This window comes from Bos indicus x Bos taurus, chromosome 13 (assembly GCF_003369695.1).
Source record: "Bos indicus x Bos taurus breed Angus x Brahman F1 hybrid chromosome 13, Bos_hybrid_MaternalHap_v2.0, whole genome shotgun sequence".
NCBI lineage: Eukaryota > Metazoa > Chordata > Mammalia > Artiodactyla > Bovidae > Bos > Bos indicus x Bos taurus.
In genome coordinates this window covers 81,995,265-82,022,976 of record NC_040088.1, presented here as the reverse complement: position 1 = coordinate 82,022,976, position 27,712 = coordinate 81,995,265, and the positions used below count along the sequence as shown (strand labels likewise).

The 27,712-nt window shown below is 38.3% G+C and overlaps 1 protein-coding gene across 2 annotated transcripts in view; it reads left to right on the top strand.

Moving 5' to 3' along the window:
- Positions 1-27,712, top strand: part of PLCB1 (phospholipase C beta 1) — an 856,985-nt gene that overhangs the window by 597,810 nt on the left and 231,463 nt on the right. For both annotated transcript variants that reach the window (XM_027560329.1, XM_027560330.1), the window contains exons 5-9: positions 559-638; positions 2,903-2,956; positions 3,975-4,050; positions 12,806-12,906; positions 14,131-14,297. In XM_027560329.1, coding sequence (XP_027416130.1) covers positions 559-638; positions 2,903-2,956; positions 3,975-4,050; positions 12,806-12,906; positions 14,131-14,297 — 478 coding nt within the window. The remainder of the gene's footprint in view (positions 1-558; positions 639-2,902; positions 2,957-3,974; positions 4,051-12,805; positions 12,907-14,130; positions 14,298-27,712) is intronic.

The following is a 27,712-nucleotide window of genomic DNA, read 5'->3' as shown; positions in this document are numbered from 1 at the left end:
AAATATGCATATGTGCTAAGTTGCTTCAGTCATACCTGATTCTTTGGTACCGTATGGACTGTAGCCCGCCAGGCTCCTCTGTCCATTGCATTCTCCAGGCAGGAATACTGGAGCAGGGTGCCATTTCCTCCTCCAAGGGATCTTCCCAACCCAGGGATCAAACCTGCATAGGCAGGTGCTTGTTTACTACTAACGCCACCTGGGAAGCCCTGTCGGAAATATAATTGACTACATTTTAAAATTCTCTATGTGTTAATAATGCAAGAAAAAGAGTGAGACATACTTGGTTATTAAAGGCAATACATCAGTTCTCTTATCTCTAGGTATTTTAAAAAGCAGGTAAAATTTTGTTCATGGGTAAAGAACATTTCCTTAGGAAAAGAGTAGTCATTCAGTGATCTGAATTTAATTGTGTCATTTTAACAGAGGGGAAAAAAGGGAAAAAACCCTTAGGCATACAAATTGAACTAATTTGTCTTCCTAGTAGCCTCGCTAAAAACATATGTCTAATGACTGCACAGTATTTAAGCTAATGAAAGTGTGATTCACATTTTTCAGGAATGGACAAATGAGGTTTTCAGTTTGGCAACAAACCTGCTGGCCCAAAACATGTCCAGGGACGCATTTCTGGAAAAGGCGTAAGTAGCTCTAATTTTATTGCAAAGGGTGTTGCTTCATCTGAGTCAGTTTCCTTTCTCCTTTGTGAGTCTTTTGTTTATGCTGCACTGGCTTCTCACATTGATAAACATAAATTTCCCTCTGGGACTTGTTAGAGAACTGATAGGTTCACTGCTTGGAATTGGAATACTTCCAGTAAAGATTGCTCTTTCCTCTGAGCTCTACATCTGTGTTACACTGAGAATGTCAATGCCTTTGACACTCAGTAAGGAGATACTTCTAAATCCTGGCAACTATGCCCAGAATCAAAAATTATTCATCTCAGAGAGTCTTCAGCCCTACATCTGCCTGCATTGTATCAATTATTAATCTGAGGAAGAGAACAAACAACATATGGGACTCAATTCTCCAGAGTCTAAGATCTCTGATAGATGCAGCTTAAATCAGTTAGCTGATGTCCTGATTCCTGTTCTTCTAGACAATCATAGCAACTGTTAGTAAGAAAGGAGAAAAAGAATGTAAGGGGAAAAGCAGAATGAAAAGGAAAAGAAAAAAAGCAAATCAGGAGTACCCAGTCACTCTTGAATTACATAGTTTTTCTGAAATTTATTTGACCAAGGAAAATAATGATTTCTGCCAGATGAGCAAGTAGGAAAGCTGGTTGTGATCAGTTTGGACACTGGATGTTCAGGAGGTTGGAAAGCCTTGAAATCAAAACCACAAATGGAAACATTACTAGGTGGTCCTCTATTTTTATTTAATAACTTTCTGTCTTCCCTCTTCTGTAAGACATACCCATCATTCCAAACCAAAGACTCCAGTCCACATTTCTTTCATGCTCTTTCTTGAATTTCTTTTGCTGTTAACCCGGACTTCACAGGTTTACTCAAATGCTCTTTCGTGTCATCCTCTCATCGCATTACTTTGTCACCTTCAGGACCCTTCCTACATGCCTTCCCCTCTCCTCCTCCCTTTATTCTGCTTTTTTTTGTTGTTGTTTCAATTGTCTCCTTACCATTCTTCATCTAACAGACTTTCTGGAAAATCTGCTGTGCCACACAGAATGTTGGTGGAAAGTGACACGTAGACATAGCATGTTACAGCTAGTAAAACAGCTAGTTGGCTCATCATGCCTATTGCAGACGTCCACTTCCAACAGGCATCTCCCTATGAATAGCTGCTATGGTCATTCTAGAGCGTGCCTTTTGGGGAACATGCTGTAAGCATTTCTGTCGCATCTACACCTAGGAATGGAATGGCTGTGTGCATGAGCAGTTGGTGTCCCAGTTATATACTCCTCAATAGAGTTTGTAAGCATATTAAAAAGCAGAGACATTACTTTGCCAACAAGGTCCATCTAGTCAAGGCTATGGTTTTTCCAGTAGTCATGTATGGATGTGAGAGTTGGATTGTGAAGAAAGCTGAGTGCCAAAGAATTGATACTTTCAAACTCTGGTGTTGGAGAAGACTCTTGAGAGTCCGTTGGACTGCAAGGAGATCCAACCAGTCCATTCTAAAGGAGATTAGTCCTGGGTGTTCTTTGGAAGGACTGATGCTAAAGCTGAAACTCCAATACTTTGGCCACCTCATGCGAAGAGTTGACTCATTGGAAAAGACTCTGATGCTGGGAGGGATTGGGGGCAGGAGGAGAAGGGGATGACAGAGGATGAGATGGTTGGATGGCATCACCGACTCGATGGACGTGAGTCTGAGTGAACTCCGGGAGTTGGTGATGGACAGGGAGGCCTGGCGTGCTGCAATTCATGGGGTCGCAAAGAGTCGGACACGACTGAGCAACTGAACTGAACTGAACCGAACTGAAGCTTTCCTATGCCTTCTCTCTGTCTACATGCCCAGAAGCAGTGAAAGAGATAAGTGCAGTTTTATATTCACACAATGGAATACCATACAGCAATGAGAGTGAAAGATTCATAGTGAAAAGCAAATATATGGATGGATCTTGAAAACATAATATTGAGTGAAAGAAGCCATAAAAGAGTGTGATTCTATTATGTAAAGTGCAAAATTAATCTGAATGTTTAAAGGCAGGATAATGGTTTGCTCTTGGGGGACCAGCTCTGGAAGGGGCATGAGAAGGGCTCCTGGGGTTCTATTAAAATAAGAATATTCTTTTTCTTGATGTGGGTGCTGATTGCAGAAACCTGGACAATAGGTAAAGATTCAGCCAACTGTACATATGAAAAAGCCTTTTTCTATGCATTTGATTCTTCAATAAAAAGCTTTTTTTAAAAAAATTAAACACTGTTTTCTGCTTCTCCAACAGGTATACTAAGCTTAAGCTGCAAGTCACTCCAGAAGGACGCATTCCTCTCAAAAAGTAAGCTGTGCAAGCGATTCCCATTATTTTCTGTTTCTGTTTCCTCAGAGACCTGAATCTGTGCTGTGTCTCTGCTCTGGTCCAGGGGAGCCTGGAGCTGTGTGGTCGCCAGGCCCCACATGCACTGTATGTGCATCGGTGCAGCTGCTTTCCTCACAGAGGCTTCCTGGGCTTCCTCCTTCCCCGTGGCGCCACTTTCAAGGAACACCAAAGCAGGAAGTGGGTGGAGGGGATGGGAGACCTTTGCTGTTAAACCTAAAAGAACATCTGAGACCCAGATCTAGTGTAGGAATGGGAATTAGGCAACCGTGATGCCTCTTTCTTCCAAGATGACACTAGCCTTGAAAAAAGGGTTGCAAACTCAAATGTCAACAGAAGTTAGGCAGAGAACATCCATGACAAAGCAGGCCAGGGGCAAGAAGGAAAACTGAAGAAGGAAATCTGTCTCAAAGAGACAAGGATAACTCAGCTCTACCAGATTTCCCATGGGGCTAGTGGTTTCCAGGTGATAGATTTCCTAATGTTTCAATAGTCCATAAATCCAAATTATTAAACTGTCCATTATTTAAGTTATATATTTTAAAGCAAAATCACTGACCAAAAAAGTGCATTTCTAGACCATATTCAGTCAAAAGCCTTCAACTTTTGACAGCTACCAGTGAGCTTCTGCTCATAAAAAGGTATTAATTAATAATAATATTAACAATGTACACTTTCAGAGCAGTGGGTGGCAGCAAGGAAACAAAATTGTTAAGATATTTATTTTAAAGCTTAATACTAGAAGCATTTTTAATGCAATGGTTTTTAATTGGGTCAGCATTGTCTCAAAATATTAATTTTCTATTAGACACTTTGATTTTGAAAAGCACACACATATATCTCTCAGAGCGCAGATGCTGATACTGGACCAAGTGTTATATTTTAGGTCTTTACAGGTGAGGGATGCCGAGGTTTGAGTGAGTGGGGTGTTGCGGCTGGCATCTGCAGCTCTCTCACCTGGCCTGCTTTCCCTTCACAGCATATACCGCCTGTTCTCAGCAGACCGGAAGCGAGTCGAGACAGCTTTAGAGGCTTGTAGTCTTCCATCTTCAAGGGTGAGCATGACGCCTTCCTAAAATTACCACTGCTTAATAGCTCTGGATAATCATGCTAAAATATACCATGCCCCGATATTATCCAAACATTTTTAAAGTTAAGAATATGACTCATTTGTTAATATTTACAATATATGGGTCTCTATGTATCTTTTTCAATCCCGTAATCCCAGTATTTTCAATAAGAAAGCCCCTTGTTCTTTGTAAATTTTTTAAAAAAATAACCAACTAATGCCAAAAATGTATTGGCAAAAAAATATTAACATTATCAAGAATTTAAGCTGCTCATTAATAACAAATCCTTTCTTGATGTTCCTTGAGATATTAACTGATGATTAAGAATTATGATTAGGAGGATTTTAAAATATTAATTTCATTTTATCTCCCTTTTAAAAGTCTAGGTTTAAGACTGATAAGTTAATAAATAGAATGGCAGTACATTTTTATAAATAAATGTTATTTGCATACTATGCAGGGCAGTGCTCAAAAGGCTTTGTCTGGGAAGGGTGCAGAATCAAAACATTTTGGATGTTGCCTACTTTGCACCTAAGTGACAGATAGGTGAGAGGACAAGGACGTGAGATGCTTTTGGTTTTTCGCCTAGTGCGTTTGAGGCACGTAGTATATTACGGAGAAGGCAGTGGCACCCCACTCCAGTACTCTTGCCTAGAAAATCCCATGGATGGAGGGGCCTGGTAGGCTGCAGTCCATGGGGTCGCTAGGAGTCGGATACAACTGAGCGACTTCCCTTTCACTTTTCACTTTCATGCATTGGAGAAGGAAATGGCAACCCACTCCAGTGTTCTTGCCTGGAGAATCCCAGGGACGGGGAGCCTGGTGGCTGCCGTCTGTGGGGTCGCACAGAGTCGGACACGACTGAAGCGACTTAGCAGCAGCAGCAGCACTATACATTAACCTCCTAAAAAAAGTAATTTGCCTTCATTTAAAGGCATTTCTACATACTTGGTTCTAAAACAATTTACTGTTGTTTCTGGGGTAACTGGGTATATTGCATAAAACCTTTTTCTTGTCCTCTATGCAGAACACTCCTTTCTTTTACAAATTATTTTTATCCTCGTATCTAAGCAACAAGTAAGCAAAAATAACACTTATACCCAAGAAAGAACCTCTGAGTCTCTTGAAACATACTGGCAACATTGAAGTTGCACTGAATGAAGTTGAGAAAACATTCTTAAATTGTGAATAAGTTATGAAAAGTGTCAAGAGCTGTTGCGTTGGCCAGTTCTTATTGAGAATTTTTTTGAAAAAAAAATGAAACAGATTAAAGACTTTTGTAGGTAACAGAAAAGAAAAGAGTGACTGTTTGCTGTCAGTCTCTTGCTGTCTGTGGAAAAAGTTGCTGATGCTGCAAACAGGACAGAACTATGGAAGGGCTCCCCAAAACGTTTCAGCATCACTTTAATAAGCAAAAGAAAATGATCAAGCTTGTTATTATTGCTCTTTTGTTTCATGCTTTGGAGCCAGAAGATGTAACAGTTAAGATCCTGTCCTTGACTCAACAAATATGTCTTTTTTAAATTCGACCTGTAGTATTTTTTCTTATTTTTTTAATTGAAAAATAATTGATTTATGTGTGTTGATTATGCTCTACAGCAAAATGATTCCACTATGAATACAGTTTTTTCCTATGCTATACAGTAGAACCTTGTTATTTATTTATCCTATATATTAATATAATAGTTCAGTTCAGTTCAGTTGCTCAGTTGTGTCCGACTCTTTGCGACCCCATGAATCGCAGCACACCAGGCCTCCCTGTCCATCACCAACTCCCAGAGTTCACTCAGACCCACGTCCATGGAGTCGGTGATGCCATCCAGCCATCTCATCCTCTGTCATCCCCTTCTCCTCCTGCCCCTAATCCCTCCCAGCATCAGAGTTTTTTCCAATGAGTCAGCTCTTCGCATGAGGTGGCCCAAGTACTGGAGTTTCAGCTTTAGCATCATTCCTTCCAAAGAACACCCAGGGCTGATCTCCTTTAGAATGGACTGGTTGGATCTCCTTGCAGTCCAAGGAATTCTCAAGAGTCTTCTCCAACACCACAGTTCAAAAGCATCAATTCTTTGGTGCTCAGCTTTCTTCACAGTCCAACTCTCACATCCATACATGACCACTGGGAAAACCATAGCCTTGACTAGACAGACCTTTGTTGGCAAAGTAATGTCTCTGCTTTTGAATATGCTATCTAGGTTGGTCATAACTTTCCTTCCAAGGAGTAAGCGTCTTTTAATTTCATGGCTGCAGTCACCATCTGCAGTGATTTTGGAGCCCGAAAAAATAAAGTCTGACACTTAGCATCTGCTAATCCCAAACCACTAATCCACCCCTCCCCCCATCTCCCCCTCACCTCACCTTTTCCCTTTGGTAACCCTAAATTTGTTTTTGATATCTCTGAATCTGTTTCTATTTCATAGGTAGATTCATTTGTGCCATATTTTATATTCCACATATAAGTAAAATCATACAGTATTCTCTCTCTGTCTATTTTATTTCACTAAGCACGATGCTCTCCAAGTCTGTCCATGTTGCTGCAAATAGCATTATTTAATTTCTTTAAGGATGAATGCATTGCACTATATACACCACATATATTCCACTATATTTTTATCCACACCTTCTTTATCCATTCAGACTCAAGGAGTATCTCTTGAGCTCTTATTGTGTGCCCTCCATCCCTGATAATATGGTAGATTCAAGGATTATACAGTCTCTGAGGGTGCCAGTTAAAAATTTCAACTGACAGATGTAAATTGGGGAAAACGCCATGAACAAATGGAATGGAGCATTGCTATTGAGAATAAGAGAAATTCATTCCAGAAAAAGAAAACTGTGCAGCACCGTGAGTCTGGAAAAAGTTTACCAGTTTAAGTAACTGTAAAAATATCACTGTATTTAAGCATGAAAAAAGAAGCGTGAAACATTTAGAAAGATGTGCAAAGAATTTGTTTTCTCTGTAGTTGTTCCTGATTTGACCTTTACCTGATTTGACCTAACATCTTGTTGTGGGGGAGGAGATAAAAAATGTTAACTTGTTACTATAAATCTAGCCAAGGGAAAAAGGAATAGAAGAAACTGAATAGAAAATCAAATCCATCAATCAGTTCTCTGCAAATTACAACTTTCTAAACAATTGGATTCTGAGAATTCAGTCAATAATTACAAATTGAGTCTTTATAATCCACTGTGTCTTTTATTTATAGGTTTGCACTTTCAAACCAGTGTCAACTGGAGACGTTTTTAAAGGAAAATGAGATTCAAATAGCAGGGTTTAAATTGAAACAATATTTATCTTTAGTAAATTAAATGTTATGACAATTTTCTGAAAACAAATTGGAGATTTAAAAAAAAAAATCAACCTCCATCATAAAGTTTTTAAAACTCATTATTCACAGTAAAGTATACTCTACTTGGAGGAGTGGTAGAATTAGATGCTGTGAAAAGATCTATAAACCAAAGTCAGTTTCAGAGCTAGGAGACACATGTTTCCTGGAACTGGCTATATATTTTGAATCTTTGCTGTAATTTCATATCTACAGAACAGTGGCTCTAGAAAATATCCACTAATTACCAAAGGTGTACTGACAAGAGGTGTTTTAAACGCTTCACAGAAGAAAAGGTTACATAAATGGCAGATTGTGTTAATTACGGTTCATATGGGGAGCCTCGTAGAGCCGGTGGTTGTGCAAACTCATTTGAAAGGACCCTGATGCTGGGAAAGGTTGAAGGTGGGAAGAGACGGGGATGACAGAGGATGAGATGGTCGGATGGCATCACCGACTCAATGGATATGAGTTTGGGTAAACTCTGGGAGTTGGTGATGGACAGGGAGGCCTGGAGTGCTGCAGTCGCAGAGAGTCAGACACGACTGAGTGACTGGACTGAACTGAACTGTTCAACTAGGTTTAATTGTGTTCTGTAAATAGATACATTACCAGAAATACTGTGGACATCCTGTTGTGATTTTTTTAAACATTATCTTTGTGCACATTGTTAGGGATAATTAATGTGCTTGAACTCGTATCCTGATCAACATGATCCATCGAAATAACAATAACAATAACCTTAATGGGTACTCCTTTAGCTATTTCAATTGCTTATTAAAGTTACCTTAATTGTTTCAAAGTAGTACTGTATGTAAAAAGAGAGGCAAAACAATGACTGTCTTCTATTAATAATCCAAATATATATTTCAGTGAGAACTTTGAGACCTTTCCATATTCATAAAATTGGTACTTTGCCCACAAGCTTTCTGAGAACAGAAAATAATTTACTTGCACCAAATTCCCTTAGATTTAAGGCTTTTTTAACTTGAAAAAAAGCTTAGTGACATTTGGAATCACATTATAATCTTGGCATAGCACTGGCCTTTTAATGAAAAAAATAGGAATAAATCTATGTATTTTTTAAATAATAAATTTTACTATAGCTATCAACATACATGTAATACTCCCCCCCAAAAAAAGTGATTATTTTGGATTTACAGAATTTGATACATTTTAGTAAAGAATAGTATGAATGAAATTCACAAAAGAACTTCTCCCAGGATAACTGCAATATGTTGACTTTCTCCTATACCTTATACCCAGAATGTAAATCAGAAATAAGAGTTACTTATTCAGCTGTGAATGTTAAAATCACTAATACACAATTCCATTTTAGAACCACATTAAGTATTTGGTTCATTATCAGTAGCTTACTTGTAATTATTTCACGTCCTCTCTGGCTGTAACTTTTGTTTTATCTCTTTAGAACAAAAATATTAAGAGCAGGTTGAAATCCTGAATTTACTGGAAAATGATTCATTTATTAGGCAAGATAAAATGTGCATGTGGACTCCTTATTCATTAGAGTCCACTGAAATTAATATGTTTCAGAATAACACTTCTGAATGTTAAATAATTATTTATTACAGAGTTTTTAAATCTATAAATGTATAAATAAGAAAATACAAACAATATCCAAAAACTGGCTTGAAATTTAGTTTTCTGGATTACAGCATGAGTTGAGGAATCAAGAAACCTTAATTTAAAACATAGAAAACCTGCCCCCACCAACTTGATGCCATAGACAAGTTTTCAAAACTCCCATCTCCTTAGTGTTTGTATCTGTAAAAGTGATCACTAACCATTCCGACCTCATAGAGCTGACAAGGAGTTAAATGAAAGCATTCAAGTAAAGCTCCTGGAACTATATGCTTGGCATATAGTAAGTACTCAATAAATATTTATTCTTATTATCCTCTGAGAATTATTTATATGCATATACATGACTTTCTCTCTCTTTTTTATGTACATGTATTTTTTCCCAGATTCTTTTTTTCCTTTATGGAGCATCATGAAATACTGAGTATGGCTCCTTGTGCTATGCAGTAGGTCCTCGTTGGTTATCTACTTTACGTACAGAAGTGTGTGTGTATTAATCCCAAGCTCCTGGTTTACCCCTCCTCGCCTTTCTCCTTTGGTGACCATAAGTTTGTTTCTATGCCTCCGGGTTTATTTCTGTTTTGTATGTAAGTTCATTTGTGTCATTTGTTAGGATTCTACATATAAATGATATAATATTTGTCTTTGTCCGGCTTACTTCACTTTGTTATTTTTAATTTGGTATTTCATAACCTGTTTTTGGAATCTGGAAATGTGAACACCACCGGTACTACCTTCAAGTTATACTGAAGGTAGATTCTTTGTATTCAACCATAGAATTGAAGCAACTCCATTTTTAATGAAAATACTTTGTAGTTTCTGGAATAAATGGGCCTGATTCAGACTGTATTGGCCTTCTTAATCCTTCCAAAAAAGTTTGATAGTAATGGCAACAAATAATCATTAATGATCTGTTTTGTGTTGGAGGCATGATGAGGTAAACGAAGTCCTGGACCACAAGACAGATCTAAGGTCTGGTGCCATAGCCTGAGGGAATTCAGCAAACATTCATTAGGTGTATATTATCTGCCAGGCATTATTCTAGAGACACAAAGGAATTAAATAAGAGATAGTGCACTTTATTCAAAAACACACAGTCTAGTCGATGATCAGAAATATAAAAACTAAAGGAAACTGTGTGGTGGGTGCTATAGAGAAGGTATATGCAGGTGGATTGCAGACACGCAAAACAAGAACATGTCATCTCTACCTGGTTGGTTAAGAAGTGTTCACAGAAGAGTGTCTGATGTTTTGGTATGCTCTTGGGCATCATCCTTGGGTTTCGTCCTGCTCAAACACAATGAGTCTGTTCTATCCACTTTACCAAATCATGAGATCCAGGAAAATAAAATAGGTGAATGATCTTTGCACATTCCAGCCTTACTTAAAATGTAAGGAATTATTAACTGACCATAGCTTTTCCCTCAATATCTCCTCCATATTCTTTCACTTTAGCTTTCAGTGATGCTCATTTCAACTTATTTCTCCAAAATGTTTTTCCCTCATTTTCACCCACTGACCCCAAAGGGTATCCTCATCAGTCAAGTTGGGCCAAAGAAAACTGAAACTGTATTGAAACATTTTCCATTTTCTAGGTGCTAACATCCAACTGGTAATAAAGTAATATTGTGTTTATTCAGATTATTTCATCAATGTGTTCCCTCTAATAAGAAGTTCTAATTTATAGCTGGTAAATAAAAAATAGAGTTTTAGTAAAGTATGTCATTTTATGAAATGTGTATGGACTCTTTTGTAAATGGCTTTAGTTGAATCTGATGTCTTGTGGGAAGCATATTTTCTATCAACTTCCATCTTTTTCATAAATTACATTCATTCATTTAGTAAATATTTATTATGGACGTACTATATGCTACAGAGACTGAGAAGTTAACAAGCAACACACAGGTCCTAGTTTGTGTCGGTCTGCAGGTTAGCAAGTAACACGGAAAACTGTACAGTTGGAAGCACAAAACCACGTTAAATAAGAACTGAAACAGGAGACAAGATGGTGTGAGGGTAGCACAGAATGGAAATTAAAACCTGGTGTAGGAAGAAGAGGTTTTAAGCTAAGACAAGAAGGGAGAAAAATAAAGGAAGCCGCTAAGAAAAGGAAGACAATGATTGATACCTTCGACAAAATCTGCTTGTATGCTTTTAGTGAGATCAGGAGGAGGGCAAGTAGAGTGAGCTCTAAATAGTAATGAAATAGTATAAGTATATACTATTTATATAAGTAAGTATATACTTATTTATATAAGTATATAAATAAGTATAAGTATAAGAGAACAAATTTGGGGTTCATCAACTCCAATAAAGTCTGATGCTTGAGTTGGCCAAATGAGGCACTGATTATTTCCTGGAGATTTGTTTTTAAATTTCTCTTCCCTGTATCTCTTGGACATAGAATATGATAGCAATGCTCATTTTTGTCTATTTTCAAAGCTACTTATAAGAGACATGGGTGTCTAACTCAGAGAGTGTGGCAGTTAAAAAAGTGTACATTCTCCAGTCAAAAGGATTTCTCTCACTTTGTAAATTAAATGGAATTTTGGAAAGCTGTTCATAGGTTAAACTTTTCCCCATTTTATGAGTGGCAAAACATCATGAAACAATATGTTGGAATTTCCTTCTTGGAACTGGCTGCTTGTACTCATGATTTCAAAGTTAGTGTCCAGGTAACTGAGCTTAATCATTTAATGCTTCTTGCTATATATAAATGATATGCGTTGTTTGGTTGTCTCAAAATGCTATTTTGCAAAATGGACTTTTTTCCTGTTCTATAAATCAATTTAGTAAAGAAAATGTTATTTTATTTATTCATTTCTCAAATATAGGACTCCTGCTGTTTGCCAAGTGGTGAGCTAAGTTTTCTTATCTGTTAGCAAGCAGTGCAGTCTCAGACAATAATTTTTAGATACTTCTATAAAAATATATTTACAAAAATATGTATGTGGTAAAAGGAAGGATGTTTTCTTTGATTTAAGGGCTTAAAAATAAAAATAATCATATAAACACATACCCGAAATAGGAAAAGCGGCGTGAAGAGTGTCCTTCCTGTTAACAAATGCTGGAAGACATGCTTCCAGTTTCCATGGCAGCTGCACTAAACAGACAGTTTAGTCACAGAAGTCAGCTTTTATATCAGTGACTTGCTTTCTAAACAGTAGGACTGAGGGGAATCAGTGACCAATAATGACTGGTGTCCTACTTAGGAAAACTGTGTTGCAACTTATCAGTTTACTTTAAAAAAGAAAGAACACTGTTTGAAAAAAAAAAAAAGACACAAAATTGGAATTTTATGTTTTCATTTTGAAAATATCTTTCTCCAGGTTCTTGAAAGAAAAATACATTCATTCAAAAGTCTGCTAAACAGCACATAAGCAATGTGAATGTCCTTCATGCCACTGATCTGTACACTTAAAAGTGGTGAAAATGACTTATTTATGTTCTGTGTATTTTATCACAATTAAAAATGAGGTTAAAGTCACCAGGAAAAGCAACCTAAAAGAAAAAAATTGCTGAACAGACCATGTTTCACTAGGTCTAACTTACTTTAGAAATTGCCTTAACATCCCTTCAGAAGGAGAAAACTCTTAAGCTTAAAATATAATGAGAAAACAGAAAATTAGTTTTTGGTACCTCAAAAACTAGTGTCCCTGTAATGCTAGCCCATAGATGCTTTCTGAGTGCTTACCCTGAGCTCTTAAAAGAAAAGAAAGAGGAAAGGAGGAGGGAAGGAGGAAAGAGAGACAAAACAGGGAGGAAAGATAATGAAGAAAAAGACCATTTACTGACCCTCTTATTTTATTCCCCAGAATGATTCGATACCTCAAGAAGATTTCACTCCTGAAGTGTACAGAGTTTTCCTGAACAACCTTTGTCCTCGACCTGAAATTGATAACATCTTTTCCGAATTGTAAGAGAATACATTTTAACCTGTTTGTTCCTGCTTACAGTGGTACTCAGTGGTACTCAGTGTGGCTTTAGCGGAGTGGTAGAGGGAGATGTCAGAAATTCTTTGTACAGTGAGTAACAGCAGTGTTTCTGCGTCATTTGTTGGAGACCATCACACATTCCTACCTCTGAGGTTCAATCACTGCTTGTAATGAGTGAAATTTGCTGTGACTTGTTGCAGGGTGTCATTGTCTTAATATTCTCGAGGGTCTCTGCATGGTTTGAAGACTGTGGCTAGAACTGAGTGGCATGTAGGCAAGAGTCTTTGCAGAGATAGTCTCATGTTGTAGAAAGAATGCTGAACCGGGAACCTGTCATCATACTTCTCTGCATTGCATCAGTGAAATGAGAATTTCAGATCACTAACCCTCCCCCCCAGCTGAAAATTATTTGCTTTTATATTAGAAATTATACAGACATTACTTTTTTTAAATGATTTTTTTAAGAAGCAAATCAAAACACCAAGGCAAATATGGGGAAGTAGCAATTTAACCTCCTTGATACACTGAAATCCACATGCTGACAGACCAATCCAAAACTGATAAGCTAAATAAAAATTTTTTTCATATGGAAATCAAGCACAGTACTTTGCTGAGTTCATTGCCATCAGTTATTGATAGAACATCTGCAACATCTGTACCTCTGAACTTGTCTTTGGGTTGTCAACAGGATTGAAAAGGGAAGTTTGAATCACACTACATTGCAGAGTTATAGACTCTTGCTGAACATAATTTTAATGAAAAGGAAAATGTCCCCAATCATATTTGTTCTTTTTAGTAATGAGTAATAAATACATCTTTAGGGTGATTAAGCAGAATATGAGAATTTGATGACTAAACCAGTTTAGCATCATAATCAAAACAGCAACCCATAACCTGTGTTCCCTTTAGAGTGCTGCACCTTCACACACAGAATGCATGTTCCCTACTGTGGTTTTCTTTTGCATCTGGTATAGTTCAAGGGCATTGGGATTTGGTGGCAGTCATTGCAAAGTGTTTGCATCCCACAGAGATACAGCAGTTGTGATGGAGCAACACAATGTGTTTAGGGCAAGATAGGAATTCCAGTATAGCATGCTCTTGCCAGGTATGGCAGGCGTTTATTTCTACAGAGCTGCTAAATGCAAATACATGCATGAGACTTGACAGAAAAACCTGCTAATTTCCTGGTGTTTAACTGTTTTTAGTGGTGCCAAAAGCAAACCATACCTTACAGTTGATCAGATGATGGATTTTATCAACCTCAAGCAGCGAGATCCCCGGCTAAATGAAATACTTTACCCACCTTTAAAGCAAGAGCAAGTCCAAGTGTTGATTGAGAAGTATGAACCTAACAACAGCCTCGCCAAAAAAGGTCAGTTCACTTTTTCCCACACCAGAATGAGGCTCGAGTTCTAATTGTGAGTGGGCCACTCTTCATAGTCACGGACATTAAGGGTCATTTAGGGTTTTTTTTTTTTTTTTTTTTTTAAGTTTGGTATGTGATGTTTATCTGGTGGCTCATTTGGTAAAGAATCTGCCTGCACTACAGGAGACCTGGGTTTGATCTCTGGCTTGGGAAGATCCCCTAGAGAAGGAAATAGCAACCTACTCTAGTATTGCTGCATGGGAAATCCCACGGACAGAGGAGCCTGGTAGACTACAGTCCATGGGGTCACAAAGAGTCAGCCATGACTGAGCAACAAAGCCATCGCCATCACTGTGTGATGTTTGTGTTGTTGTTATGTATACATGTGTATGTAACATCATTTTGGGGACTTCCCAGGTGGTGCTCGTGGTGAAGAACCCACCTGCCAATGCAGGAGACTTAAGAGATGTGGGTTCAATCCCTGGGCTGGGAAGATCCCCTGGAGGAAGGCATGGCAACCAGCTCCAGTATTTTTACCTGGAGAATCCCCTGGACAGAGGAGCCTGACAGGCAACAGTCCATGGGGTTGCAAAGAGTCAGACACAACTGAAGTGACTTAGCGTGCACGCAACATTGTTTTTTAAATGTCTAATCATTTGTTTTGTTTTAAATTTTCCCCATGACTGAATGCATCTTTCTTCAGACAGGATACTCACTATCTTAAAAATTACCCTTTTGGTTCTGTTTCTAGTTCTGTGACATGACCCACAGATATTTCTAAATCACTAAAACTGAAGAGAATATTCAATCCATTAGAACCTTATCTTATTCTAGCTTACACTATTGAATTTTTCCACTTGAAATAATATTTTAAACTTTGTTCTTCTGTGCTTAAAGAATTTAGTGTTTGTAAGAGGAAAAAACTGGTATCAGATAGATGAACTAAATTGCCAGAAAGTTATTGAGATATTTATATCTTTGATTCTGGAGAAAAGACTTGCAAAAATAAATCATGAAAATTCAGTTTCAAGGAGTTTCTAATCGTATTAATATGTGGCATCATTGTCTCTGAACTGGATCATCAGTTCTTCCTTTATCACTAGTGACCAAGTCTCCCTGGATTGAAATTCCTTCACTGAGAAAATTAGTATGTTATTACTGATGTTACTGTAAATTGCCTAGATATTGTCCAACTTGGACAATATTCCATAAGGAGTAAAGAAAATAAAGTGCAATTAAATAATCATTAAGAAGAAATATATTTCCTGTTAATATGCAAGTAATTCATAAGTAACAGACAGCTCTGGTAAGCTTATGGTCATTAATAAGAATAGTTATCATAAAAGTAGATTTAAAAGTTATTTTTGCATATTGCATTTTTTTCTGGAACTAGTCCTTTAAATGAGAAATGGAAGTGTTTATTAATATCAAAGTAATATTCTTTCCTGGAGAATCCCATGGGTAGAGGAGCCTGGTGGGCTGCAGTTCACGGGGTCGCAAAGAGCCGGACACAAGTGAGCGACTTCACTAACGAACTAATATCTTATCATTAATTCTATTCTACATGTTATTAGTTGAGAATTAGAGATGATTTACTTTAGTTTTTAGTTTTATTACTTTACATATTTTCATTCTAGTCTGTTTCTTTGTCAGGCACTTTGCCTTTGCTGTAGCATCATTCTTACCGTTGCTGACGTCGAAGGAAACGACTGGCCCAACAGCACACGCTGGTGTTGCCAGGCCAGCCCTCCAGCCTCCCCAGGTCTGATGCTCTTTCTTCCCTGGTGCCATAGACTTGTGATTTCTCCCTATCATTAAACCAGAGACTCCTCGGAAATTTCGCATGGATAGCTTGACCGTTCCCTTCTGAAATCCAAACTTCGCCAAAAATAACTAACAGTGTTTTAACAAGTCCTACAAGACTTCTAAAAACAGCCCATGACACCAGGAAAACAAAAAGCTCTTGTGAAACCGATGAGGCCCTTCAGAATCTAAACCGTGCCCGTTTCTCATCCCCTCACACCACACTGCTGATGGTCCGAACTTCATCTAGTGTGTGACACCCCATACATGACTCAGGCAAAGTAGAGGATACAAAGGAAAATGTTCTGATAGGTTATTGTAAAACTCTGTCATCCTGGAGAAACCAATTTTGATTCTAATGGAAATTAAGATTAGACTCTTGCAAATGCAAGAGTGTTTAGTGCCGTTTTGCAGCCATACTAGATATAAATTCCATAATCATGCAGACATATATAATTCAGGTACATTTAATACAGCAACTCTGAGGCCTTACCTGGTGGTCCAGTGGTTAAGACTCCATGCTTCCACTGCAGGGGGTTTGTGTTCAATCTCTGGTCAGGGAATTAAGATCTCACAAAACAAAACCAATAAATGAATAAATAAAATTTAAGACATAAAATAGCAATTTAATTTATTTTTCTACAACTTTATTTTTTCTACACCTTAATATGGTAATTGATTGTGAAGTCTCCATGTCAGCCTTGATGTGATTTTTTTTAACCACAGTATTCATTTCTCAATCCCAAAACTTCAATAAGAAGATGAACTTGTGATGTCTCACACCAAGTCGTTTTGTCTGCTGCTTGGGCTCTGTTTATGTGAACAACAAAGATTAGAGAAGATTGTTTTGTTTTTCTAGCAACTGTTGTAACATTGTCAAAAGGATAACAATTTTGAAATATGTGTTTGTAGTAATAAGAAATAGTTGGATTAGACTTCAATTTTTTAGTAACCAAGACTTTGAGATATTTTTTCCAAATTTGTTCAAAGTTTTTTTTGACATTGCAGTTCATATTATTTGATGTTTGACTTTTAACATATTTTTAGGAACTCCTTTATATGTCCAACAAAGTACAATTTAATAAAGTATTTATTATATGGCTTCATTGATTGATATGCAAGGAAATTAGCTTTCATTTATTATGTGACTTTCAAAATATACATTATCATTTTGCAAAGCAGGAAACCAAGTCTTTGAGATCAAATGTATACCTGTGGCGGATTCATGTTGATATATGGCAAAACCAATACAATATTGTAAAGTTAAAAAAAAAAAATAAGATCTCATATCAAGATACTCTTCAAAAAAGCAGTTTTTAATTTTCAGTCAATGAGCTAATATCTTTTTTAATTAATTTATTTTTTACTGAAGGATAATTACTTCACAGAATTTTGCTGTTTTCTGTCAAACCTCAACATGAATCAGCCAAAGGTATACATATATCTCCTCCCTTTTTAACCTCCCTCCCATCTCCCGCCCCATCCCACCCCTCTAGGTTGATACAGAGCCCCTGTTTGAGTTTCCTGAGCCATACAGCAAATTCCCATGGGCTGTATATTTTACAAATGGTAATGTAAGTTTCCATTGTAATCAATAAACACCTAAGAAAATAAGTAGTGAAATTTAATATTATATTTTTTTCTGTTGTACTTTACATTTTGCCTAGTTCTTCAAATGTGTTCAAGCATTAATTAAAATGACCCCCAAACTCAGTCTCAAAAATCTGAGAAAAACACTTCCATATTTGCCTATATTTGATATAAAATGATGGGAATAAGATACATACAGAATATACAAGCAGGCATGCTAAGTTGCTTCAGTCGTGTCCGACTCTGTGACCCTATGGACTGCAGCCCATCAGGCTTCTCTGTCCATGGGATTCTCCAGGCAAGAATACTGGAGTGGGTTGCCATGCCCTCCTCCAGAGAATTTTTCCCACCCAGTGATCAAACCCACATCTCCTGCTAATCTTGCATTGGCAGGTGGGTTCTTTACCACTAGTACCACCTGAGAAGCCAGAATATACATATGTAATAACAAAAATGCACTTATACTCTCTGATATCAAAAAACGTATTCTAAAGTTAGGTGCATAACAAATAGACAACACACAAACTTGACATGTGCTAATGTTTAGTATTATGTGCATTTTATAAAATTTCAACATAGAAGGTAATTTTCATTTAAATGAAAAAAATTTAATGTAGCTAAAAGCCTAATGGCTAAGACTGAGCATAGGCACAGCACCTGGAAACATGAAATGAAAACCCGGAAGAGCTGACCATGGGTGATGCTCTGTGCTGCTATTGTCAGTGTGTTATCCACATTCCACGCTGGAGTTTCAGTCTCTGTGGATATGCACTGGTTATAAATAATTGGAAGGTTTCTGTGCTGTCTAAGGCCAAACGTTCATGTGTTTGGGTCGCACAGAGTTGGAATCTTGTTGCAGAAGCTACTGTTCTCAAGGGAGTTAGATTTTAGATTTATTTCTATAATTTAAAATCACACACTAAAAAATTCATGCAGCCCCAAGTCAGCAAATGTTTCTTCCTTACCATGTTGTTTGCACTTGAGGACTAACTATGCTTAACATAGGGCTACACAATGACCCCTGCCTCTATTGAACAGTCATGAATGTAAGTTTGAAGATTAATGTTTCTTAAACTGTTAATTTTTTATCACTTAAACTCTTTAGAAGGAAGACAGTGAGTAAAATTCATATGAAAAATGAAATATTTGTATTGGTGCCTTAGGTAACAGCCTACAGACCTCTAGATTCAGCAGTTATGTCTGTGAAAGAAGACCAAATACTGTTTAAGCTGCCAAACCAAAAGAAAAGTTTAATTTGTTCATACTTTTATTCTTCTGTGAAAAGCAGGTGTTCATAAGTATTTGTTAAACAATTGAATTAATATAATAGATTATAATATTAGCAAATGTTTCAAGGTAATTTTCTTTTTTAACATGTTCTTTCCCTGAAATTTTTACGAGGTGTGGCATATGAAAGCTTCCCTGCTTTGTTGCAATTAAATTATTAAAATACTGTGAGTTAGTAGTTTAATAGGTGAACTCAAAATGAATAATAGCAGAGCTATTTTGTTTTAAACCAAGCAAATAGAAGTTCAGGTATAGAAAGCATTTTTGTTCCAAATCCACCTACACTAATGATGATTTGCATCACTAGAAATAACCCCATTGTATTTTCAATATCATTTTAAGAAACTCCTACAAGTGAACTATATTGTGTCATTATTATCAGCAGCAAGAAGCACTCAGAGTGTGCTAGATTGGGCACTGGGTTTGGCAGTCTTGCAGCTTGCAGTATTAGGTGGAACTCCTTTAGTTGAAAAATGACAAACTTAACTGAAACAAGCAGAGAAAGAAATTGATGCATATAAACATATATGCTTATAATTGGTGCATAAAGGCAAAAAGCCAGTGTGTTAATGACTTGCAGCATAACTTTATCCAGGGGCTCAAATGATGTTCTCAAGACCCATCTTTCATCTCCCAGTGACGTTCTCTGTACTGACCGTAATTCTTGGACAGACTCTCCTGGCAAGAAACCCACCAGCAGCTCCAGGCCTGCCAGTCTCAGTATGCAGAAACTCCTCTTACTCATAGTTCCATCAAAATCCCAGAAACCAGAGCACGGCTTAAAAGTCACCCAGGACCACTCCTGAACTAGGACCCCTGTGGCCTGGAGGATGGAGTATACCAATTGGACAAACACTGGTCACATGACTCCCCCTAGAGCCAATAAAGAGTCAGATACCTAAACTACTTGGATTGAGAATGGGAGAGAGGTGGTTCCCTGAAATTAAGCCTGAGTGTGCTACCTGGAAAAAAACTAGTCACCAGGCAGATAAAACAGCAGGTCTCACTAAAACTGGTCAGAAATCAACAACTTATCATCACTGTTTATCCACCTATTATGATACCTTAGGAAGCCATTTAAACCTTTGACTGTTTCCACCCCCTACTTTGCTCATCTTTGAATATATTCTGAGAGATTTACTGGAAGAATTAAATAAGTTGCTCATGATAAGAAGGTTGCATATCTTAACTGTTGCCCATTGAACTCTTGTTGGTCTGAACTAATGAAAAATAAGAATTAGTATTTATGCTGAATAATTTCAACCCATTTGTGGGTCTGAAAGTGAGATTCAGAGCACTGGGCAAGACTTTCCTGAATGCTCCTGTGTCTTGACTAACAGGCTTATTTAACTTATTGCAATTAATAATAAATTAGACTCATTTGATGATGAAACCTGAAAAAATATGGCAAGTCGTTTCTGTGCAGAAATGTTCATTTCTGACTTAAATATTTTATCTATATTTTTATTAAGTTGAATTATAATTATATTTTAAAGTATAAAGATTTATACTGGAATCTTACTATTTACTTTAACACTTAATTTTCCTACTAGAATTTTAAAAATCATTATTTTCCCAGCACCATTTCTCTTTACTAGGTAGAAGTTATCAAAATGATGATTATTTTTATAAATGTGTATTGTGTATCCTCAAGAAGTGAAACATGCCATAATTTTTAAAATAAGCTGGTGTTGTGTTATGGTTAAGCCAGTTAAGTGACTTTGACTTGTCTTGTTGAACTTCAGGTTCTTCATCTGTAAAATGGGATGATACCAACACTAGTAAACATCAGTGTTTATCCCCTATCCCTTGGCATTCATGGTTCCAATTTAGTCCACGGCATCTTCTGCAACTCTCCAGGTCTTTCTTTCTCTCAGCCCAACTACAGCCAACCTCCAAGTGTCCAGGACTTCATGTCCCCAGGAGTAAATTTCCCTCGGGAAGTAGTACCTCTCTTCCTTGCCCACTGTGTGGGACAGTTAAATAAGTATTCTCCATATCCTCCAAAGCTCTCAAGTAGGTTTAAAACCCAGTTGCCAACAACTGTAACCTACTTTATAACATTCCCTTTATTAGCTGCCTTTTCTTCCCTTCTCGTTTCTCCACTCCCCTGTTAGTTCCTAGGTTACCTTCCACTGTTGCATTCAAATCCTTATCTCAAAGCCTACTTTTAGAAGAACCTAAACTAAGGCAAACACTTTTCTACAAATGGCCTTAACAGAATCTAAAGTGAAAGATGGGTAAGGTCAGTGTAGCTGAACACTGAGAGGAAAAAAATAAATAAAGGGCTGTGCTCATGGCTCATTCTTTCTCACCTGTCACTAAGGTCTTAGCTGTTATCACTCCTGAAGTCCTGGCTGGAAGCCTCAAAATCACAGGATCTCTTGTGTACAAGCAACTTATCCCTTTAGCCCTATCTCACTGGTCGTAGAAGTGGCAGCTAAGGAAGTGACAATGTTGAGAGTAGAACTGTATTTTCTGTGTCCCAGTGCGGAGTTCTCTTCACTACTCTGGACTCCACATGGAGCCCTCTGTTAGGACTTGCTCAGAAAAGGCAGTGTCATCTATTTAGAAGTTAGCAATTTGCATCCATAGCAGTAGTTTTCAGACCGCTTTTGACACAGGATACTTTTATGTCTGTTTCTTCTAACAATGGCTCACTCATTGGTCAATGTGTAAGAAAAACTTTTTGGTTTTTCCAACCAGTAGAAGCACTATTTGGTTGAACTGGGGACCGTGCATTGTAGCTGAAGACAGCTGCCCTACTCCTGTTTCTTCTTCTGCTCCATACCTTCCTCTGAAGGCACTTCTGCCAAACCCCAGGAGATTCAAGATGCTCAGTCTAAAACCACTCATCTGGAGGTGATATTGACTGGCCTAATGATCTGTCTCACTGTTAAGGTGGCATTCACTTAAATATTTTTATATGCATGATCTGTGTAGCAATACAAGAAATAAAAGAACAGAAATCAGTGAACAGAGTCAACTCAAATAAGATAGGTTTTCTTCCCAAAAGACAAAGACAGATAAAAGCTGTGTGATAAAGCCAGTTCTTTTCATGCCTTAAAGTTCCTATGCTGAGAAAGCTGCTGAAAAGCCACTCTAGTATTTTACTGATTATGAGCCCATTTAAATCCCACCTATTGACTTTCTAACCTCTGTGGAAGGTCATAGAAGAATGACATTAGCTTCTGTGAGTATATTCCAAGCTCCTCTTAACTCTGTGTTTCATCTGTTCATAGACTTCTCTGAAATATTTGAGATTGGCAGAAATGAAAAAAATATATATTTTTTTCTAGAGAGCCATTATGAGTCCATTGTTTGTTAGTTCACTTGGTAACTTCCTTGGATTTCCTTTTCTGATTGCATTTCCTTGTTTCCCAGGAGGCAGGAAGTGGGCTTGAGGAAGGCAAATGCCTGGTCCAGGAGTCCTGGTGTTTTTCTCTCAGTAACCTCAGTGTCTGCTAAGAATCACAACTCTAGCCAGAAAGCCACAACTGGGTTCATTCAAAGCTGAAGTGGCCTCTGTTCAGAAAACAACCAGTCTGGTTGTTTATATCATAAAAGACGAAAACAAATGCAAGTTTTAAGAGGTAGGGAAGGGAATTGGTAGCGTATTCCACCCCAGTCTGCCAAGTCTTTTTAAAACATCTTTCCCTCATCAGATTATGCCTTCCCAAGATGCGTTGCCATTGCGTGTGAGAACTACTGGGACAAAGCAGATAATGGCTGTTTTCCTCTAGATCTCTAGACCTCCCATCACAAAAAAGCATTAGCAGTCAGTATTACACATTTTCCCTTCTCAGCAGGGGTAGGGATGGAGGCCAATGACTCAGTTAGAAGAAACAGCTTAGCAGTTGCACTGTGCTGTAGAAAAGCCTTGAAGCCACAGGCACTTGGCCCCAAAGTGTGCCACAGCTGAGTTTGGCTGATAGTTGATTTTATACCAAATAAGTGGGAAGGAAATTGAATGCAAAGGGAGTCAACTCCATGGAAAATATATGATGACCACAAGGAAGCCAGATGAAGTGAGGTGTGGGCTGTCTACCCTAATGCTTCACAAAAAAGCTGAAATATATGCCATGGCAGAGGCTGATTAATGTCAGGAAGCTGAGACTGACCAATAATTTCATTCATTCATTGTAGAGATGGTAGGAGGCCTGTCTCTCTGAACCAGTGCCATCTGTAGGACTCCAGTTACAGAAGCAAAATTACCTGTAGTGTAGGGATAGCACAATTTTAAGAAGACAAATGAGGATGTTTGAAAAAAATCAAACTCCTCACCTAACACTCTACCTTAAATGTAGAAAAGGAACCTAAAGTGCTTCTTTTTCATGTTGCTATTTCTCTTTGTTTAGATTCGAAGAATCTAAACAGACGTCCTGGTCTAGGACCTAGAACATTTTGGTTTCCTATGTGTTATTGTCAGCGGGCTTCCCTGGTGGCTCAGATGGTTAAGAATTTGCCTGCAATGCAGGAGACCCAGGCTCGACCCTTGAGTCAGGAAGATCCCCTGGAGAAGGGAACAGCTACCCACTCCAATATTCTTGCCTGAAGAATCCCGTGGACAGAGGAGCACGGCACGCTACAGTCCATGGGGTTGCACAGAGTTGGACATGACTGAGATTCATTGTGAAGGGTCTCCTCTGATAGAGCAATGTGATGCGCACTAATAAAATGTGATAGACTGGTTCCCTACCCTCTGTGTACCTCTAGCTTTAAATGATCAATCAGCCCTTACATAAATTTAGTGGAAAAAAAAAAAAAACACTCCAAACCCATGTTTAAGAATGTGGAGTTTTAATCTGGATTTTGTTCTTATCTAATCATGTCAATTTAAAAGAACTGCTTAATCTCAGTCAAAGTTTATCTGTCCTGTTAAATAATAAAATGCCGTCTTACCTACCAAGTAGAACAGTGAGATGCAAAGAAATTGCAGATGTGAGAATACTTTGAAACAGGAAAAGTGCTAATTCAAAGCGAGGTGTTATTATTAAGAACTTCCATACAAACCACATTAACAAGTTCAACTGAATGCAAGTAGAACTACATACAGGGGCACAGAAGCCATGACAGCTGGGTCATGAGGTTGATCTGCAGAACACATATCCATTTAATGGATATTATCATTGGTATCTTGGGCTTGTATTTTTATATAGTTACGGTTATAGAGAGAAGGAAATGACAACCTGCTCCCGTATTCTTGCCTGAAGAGTCCCATAGACAGGGGAACCTGGCAGGCTACAGTCCATGGGGTCGGAAGAGTCGGACACGACTGAGCGACTAAAGAGAGAGAGCGAGCGAGCAGTTTTTGCCATCAAGATAGATTAAGAATGCATGACACTTTCCAACCTAAGATAAAATAATAATGTGTGAGGACATTTATGGAGTATAGTAACTCCAGAATTGGAAAGAAATGGGTAAAATAGACAAAGAAGCCAGCAAAGTTCACATATTACACAAAAACACAGCTAGTTGGCAAACATAATAGGCAAATTTGTGCCTGAGAAAAGATAATTAAAAAGGGGGCATTTAATAGATTATTTCTGAAATAACAGGCAAATAGATTTTGGTGAGCCCTGGGATATTGAACTATCTGCACTTACTTTCTCCTAGCTGGTCTAGCAGAACACACATCACAGTCACAGCACTGAGAACCAATATGAGCCAAGGAAATTACTTCTGAGGGCTGTGCTTGGAAGTGGTTTTAGGAGGTGCTAAGCCGTCGGACCAGTAACTTTCCAACATGCTCTGGTATCATTACAGTAAGAGCAGGGTTTGAATGATGATGAATGGATTTTCAACTGCCTAATCCCAGTGACATCCAAACATGTGAGTGCCAGATCCTGCCCAATTGGCATTTGACTCCAAAAAGTGAGGCTGGTGGCCACGCTAGCTGGCAGAGATATTGTCCAGTTGCCCATCTCAACTGTGTGATAACTCTGTGAGGATTCTTAGGCCATCTGTCTTCCAAAGCATAATTTGTAGAGATTTCTCTGTGCTTCCAGCCTTGAAAGATAATATTTGCATGCATTTGGCTGTTCCTTTTAAAAGGTAACCTGTATATTTTTTTTCAAAACCCACAAAGCAATATCACAGCCTCTGTTTAGCACTTCTGCTGTGCTTACCTTGGCACAACATGTTTTTCCTGTGTTTTATTTTTCTTTCTAAGAGTTAGACTCATGATTGGGAGAATAAAAATGCTAGCGGGTGCCTCTAAATTACTTGCAGAGAATAGAATGTAAATTAAGTCTGGAAAAGAATTTTAGACCTTGATAGACAAAGCCAAATCAAAGAGCTAATCCTTCCTTATGCCTCTGCCAGATGGGTCATTTGTCCTGCCTGAGCCCAGCTTCTTTTAACAGAAAGATTAAAGTCACACGTTTTGGAGAGATAAGTAAATCATGGGAAAAAATGCTTCCTTGGTCACATTTGGGGCTATTTTTAGGACTAATCTGTGGTGCCCAGATTGACGCCAACTGCTACAGAGGCAGGGTTCTCTCCTTTTCATCATCCTTGTTTCTCATCCGGGCTAGTGCTGGGAAAGTTATGGAGATAAAACATCGTCAGTCACACTCACTACCATCTGCCTTTCTGTTGCCCTGGCACTGCCTCCAGCACTCAAATTGAGTACCCCTGTGACCTTAGACAAGTTGCTAACCTCTCTAAGCCTTAGTTTGCTCAACTGAAAATGGGAATTAAAAAGTACCTTTCTTATAGGATTTCTGTGCCTGGCACGTGATCACTGCCCAGGTAATGCTAGCCCTTCCTGTTGGGATGATGATGATGGTGATGATTTATTGATGCCTTTTTCCAGTACTAGAGTATGTGCTCTACAGCAGGCTAGCATAGTAGTTAATGGCATGGAACAAAAAACCTGGTTTTGCATTCAAATCCCATTTTATTCACTTGTAAGCCATGTGACCTTGAGCAAGCTACTTGCCTGGAGTTTCTCATGCATAAAATAAGCATAAAAATAGTACCCATTTCAGAGAGTTACTGTGAGGATGGAATGAATATTTGCTTATAGTAAACAGTATACGGGCTTCCCTGGTAGCTCAGACTGTGAAGAATCCGCTGGAAATGCAGGAGACCTGGGTTCAGTCCCTGGGTCAGGAAAATCCCCTGGAGAAGGGAATGGCAGTCCACTCCAGTATTCTTGCCTGGAGAATTCCATGGACAGAGGAGCCTAGCAAGCTACAAATCCATGGAGTCACAAAGAGCTGGATACGACTAAGCGACTAAGCACGCAAACAGTATATAAAGATTTGTTAAGTACTATACAGGAAATAGACTAAATTCACTAAACTCTTCAAAAGCTGGTTCTCTTTTTCCTTACCATCTTGCTTGCATATTTGTAGTATATTTCCTTTCAAGTAAGAATACATTCTTTTTCTTAGCATTTTTTTTTCAACATAGACAGCCGTATCGTCTTTTTTTGGCCCTTCACGGCATCATCACTGTTTTTTACTTTAGCGCTGTGCCACTGTTCCCTTATGTCTGCTGTCAGGATGAACTCAGCAGCCGTCCCGTGTTGCTGCTTGAATGCCATGATGAGGTCATTTGCAAGGTAACCATCCCAGTAAAACACATACACTGAACAGGAAAGAGCCTGACCAGGAACTTTCAAAACAAGGCACCTTAGTAATGAATCATGAATTTTGTTTAGAGATTAGCTTACAACCATTCCCTGCTGTCCTTTTCCCTCCTGGTCAGAGAGCCCATGTAAGGTATCATGAGTGAGTCTGGTGCTACGGACTTGCCGTCAGCCTCCTCATCAGTTCAAGGAGGACCATCAGCTTTTGTTATCTAACGTCACTGAAAGTCACTTTTATAAGCTTCTGGGTAGAAGGCAAGGGCCTATGGATTTTTTCAAATAAACTTCTTACTTGTGAATTTCAAAAGAAATTCTAGCAATACTGATCAAAGAAGTTAGGAGGAGAAAGTATTAATAGAGCAGGTAACTTATGTCAGTGTCAGGCAGGACAGTCAACTCTTTTATTGTTTGAGGATTGACTTACTCTATTGTGAATTATTTTAGTCCCCTGCTTCTATTTTCATGGTTTTAGACATTTAATGCTGACTGTGCCAAAGCCTTTACCGTGTGGATCACAATAAACTGTGAAAAATTCTGAAAGAGATGGGAATACCAGACCACCTGACCTGCCTCTTGAGAAACCTATATGCAGGTCAGGAAGCAACAGTTAGAACTGGACATGGAACAACAGACTGGTTCAAATAAGAAAAGGAGTACATCAAGGCTGTATATTGTCACCCTGCTTATTTAACTTACATGCAGAGTACATCATGAGAAACGCTGGGCTGAAAGAAGCACAAGCTGGAATCAAGATTGCCGGGAGAAATATCAATCACCTCAGATATGCAGATGACACCACCCTTATGGCAGAAAGTGAAGAGGAACTAAAAAGCCTCTTGATGAAAGTGAAAGTGGAGAGTGAAAAAGTTGGCTTAAAGCTCAACGTTCAGAAAACGAAGATCATGGCATCTGGTCCCATTACTTCATGGGAAATAGATGGGGAAACAGTGGAAATAGTGTCAGACTTTATTTTTTGGAGCTCCAAAATCACTGCAGATGGTGATTGCAGCCATGAACTTAAAAGACGCTTACTCCTTGGAAGGAAAGTTATGACCAACCTAGATGGCATATTCAAAAGCAGAGACATTTCTTTGCCAAGAAAGGTCCATCTAGTCAAGGCTATCTTTTTTCCAGTGGTCATGTA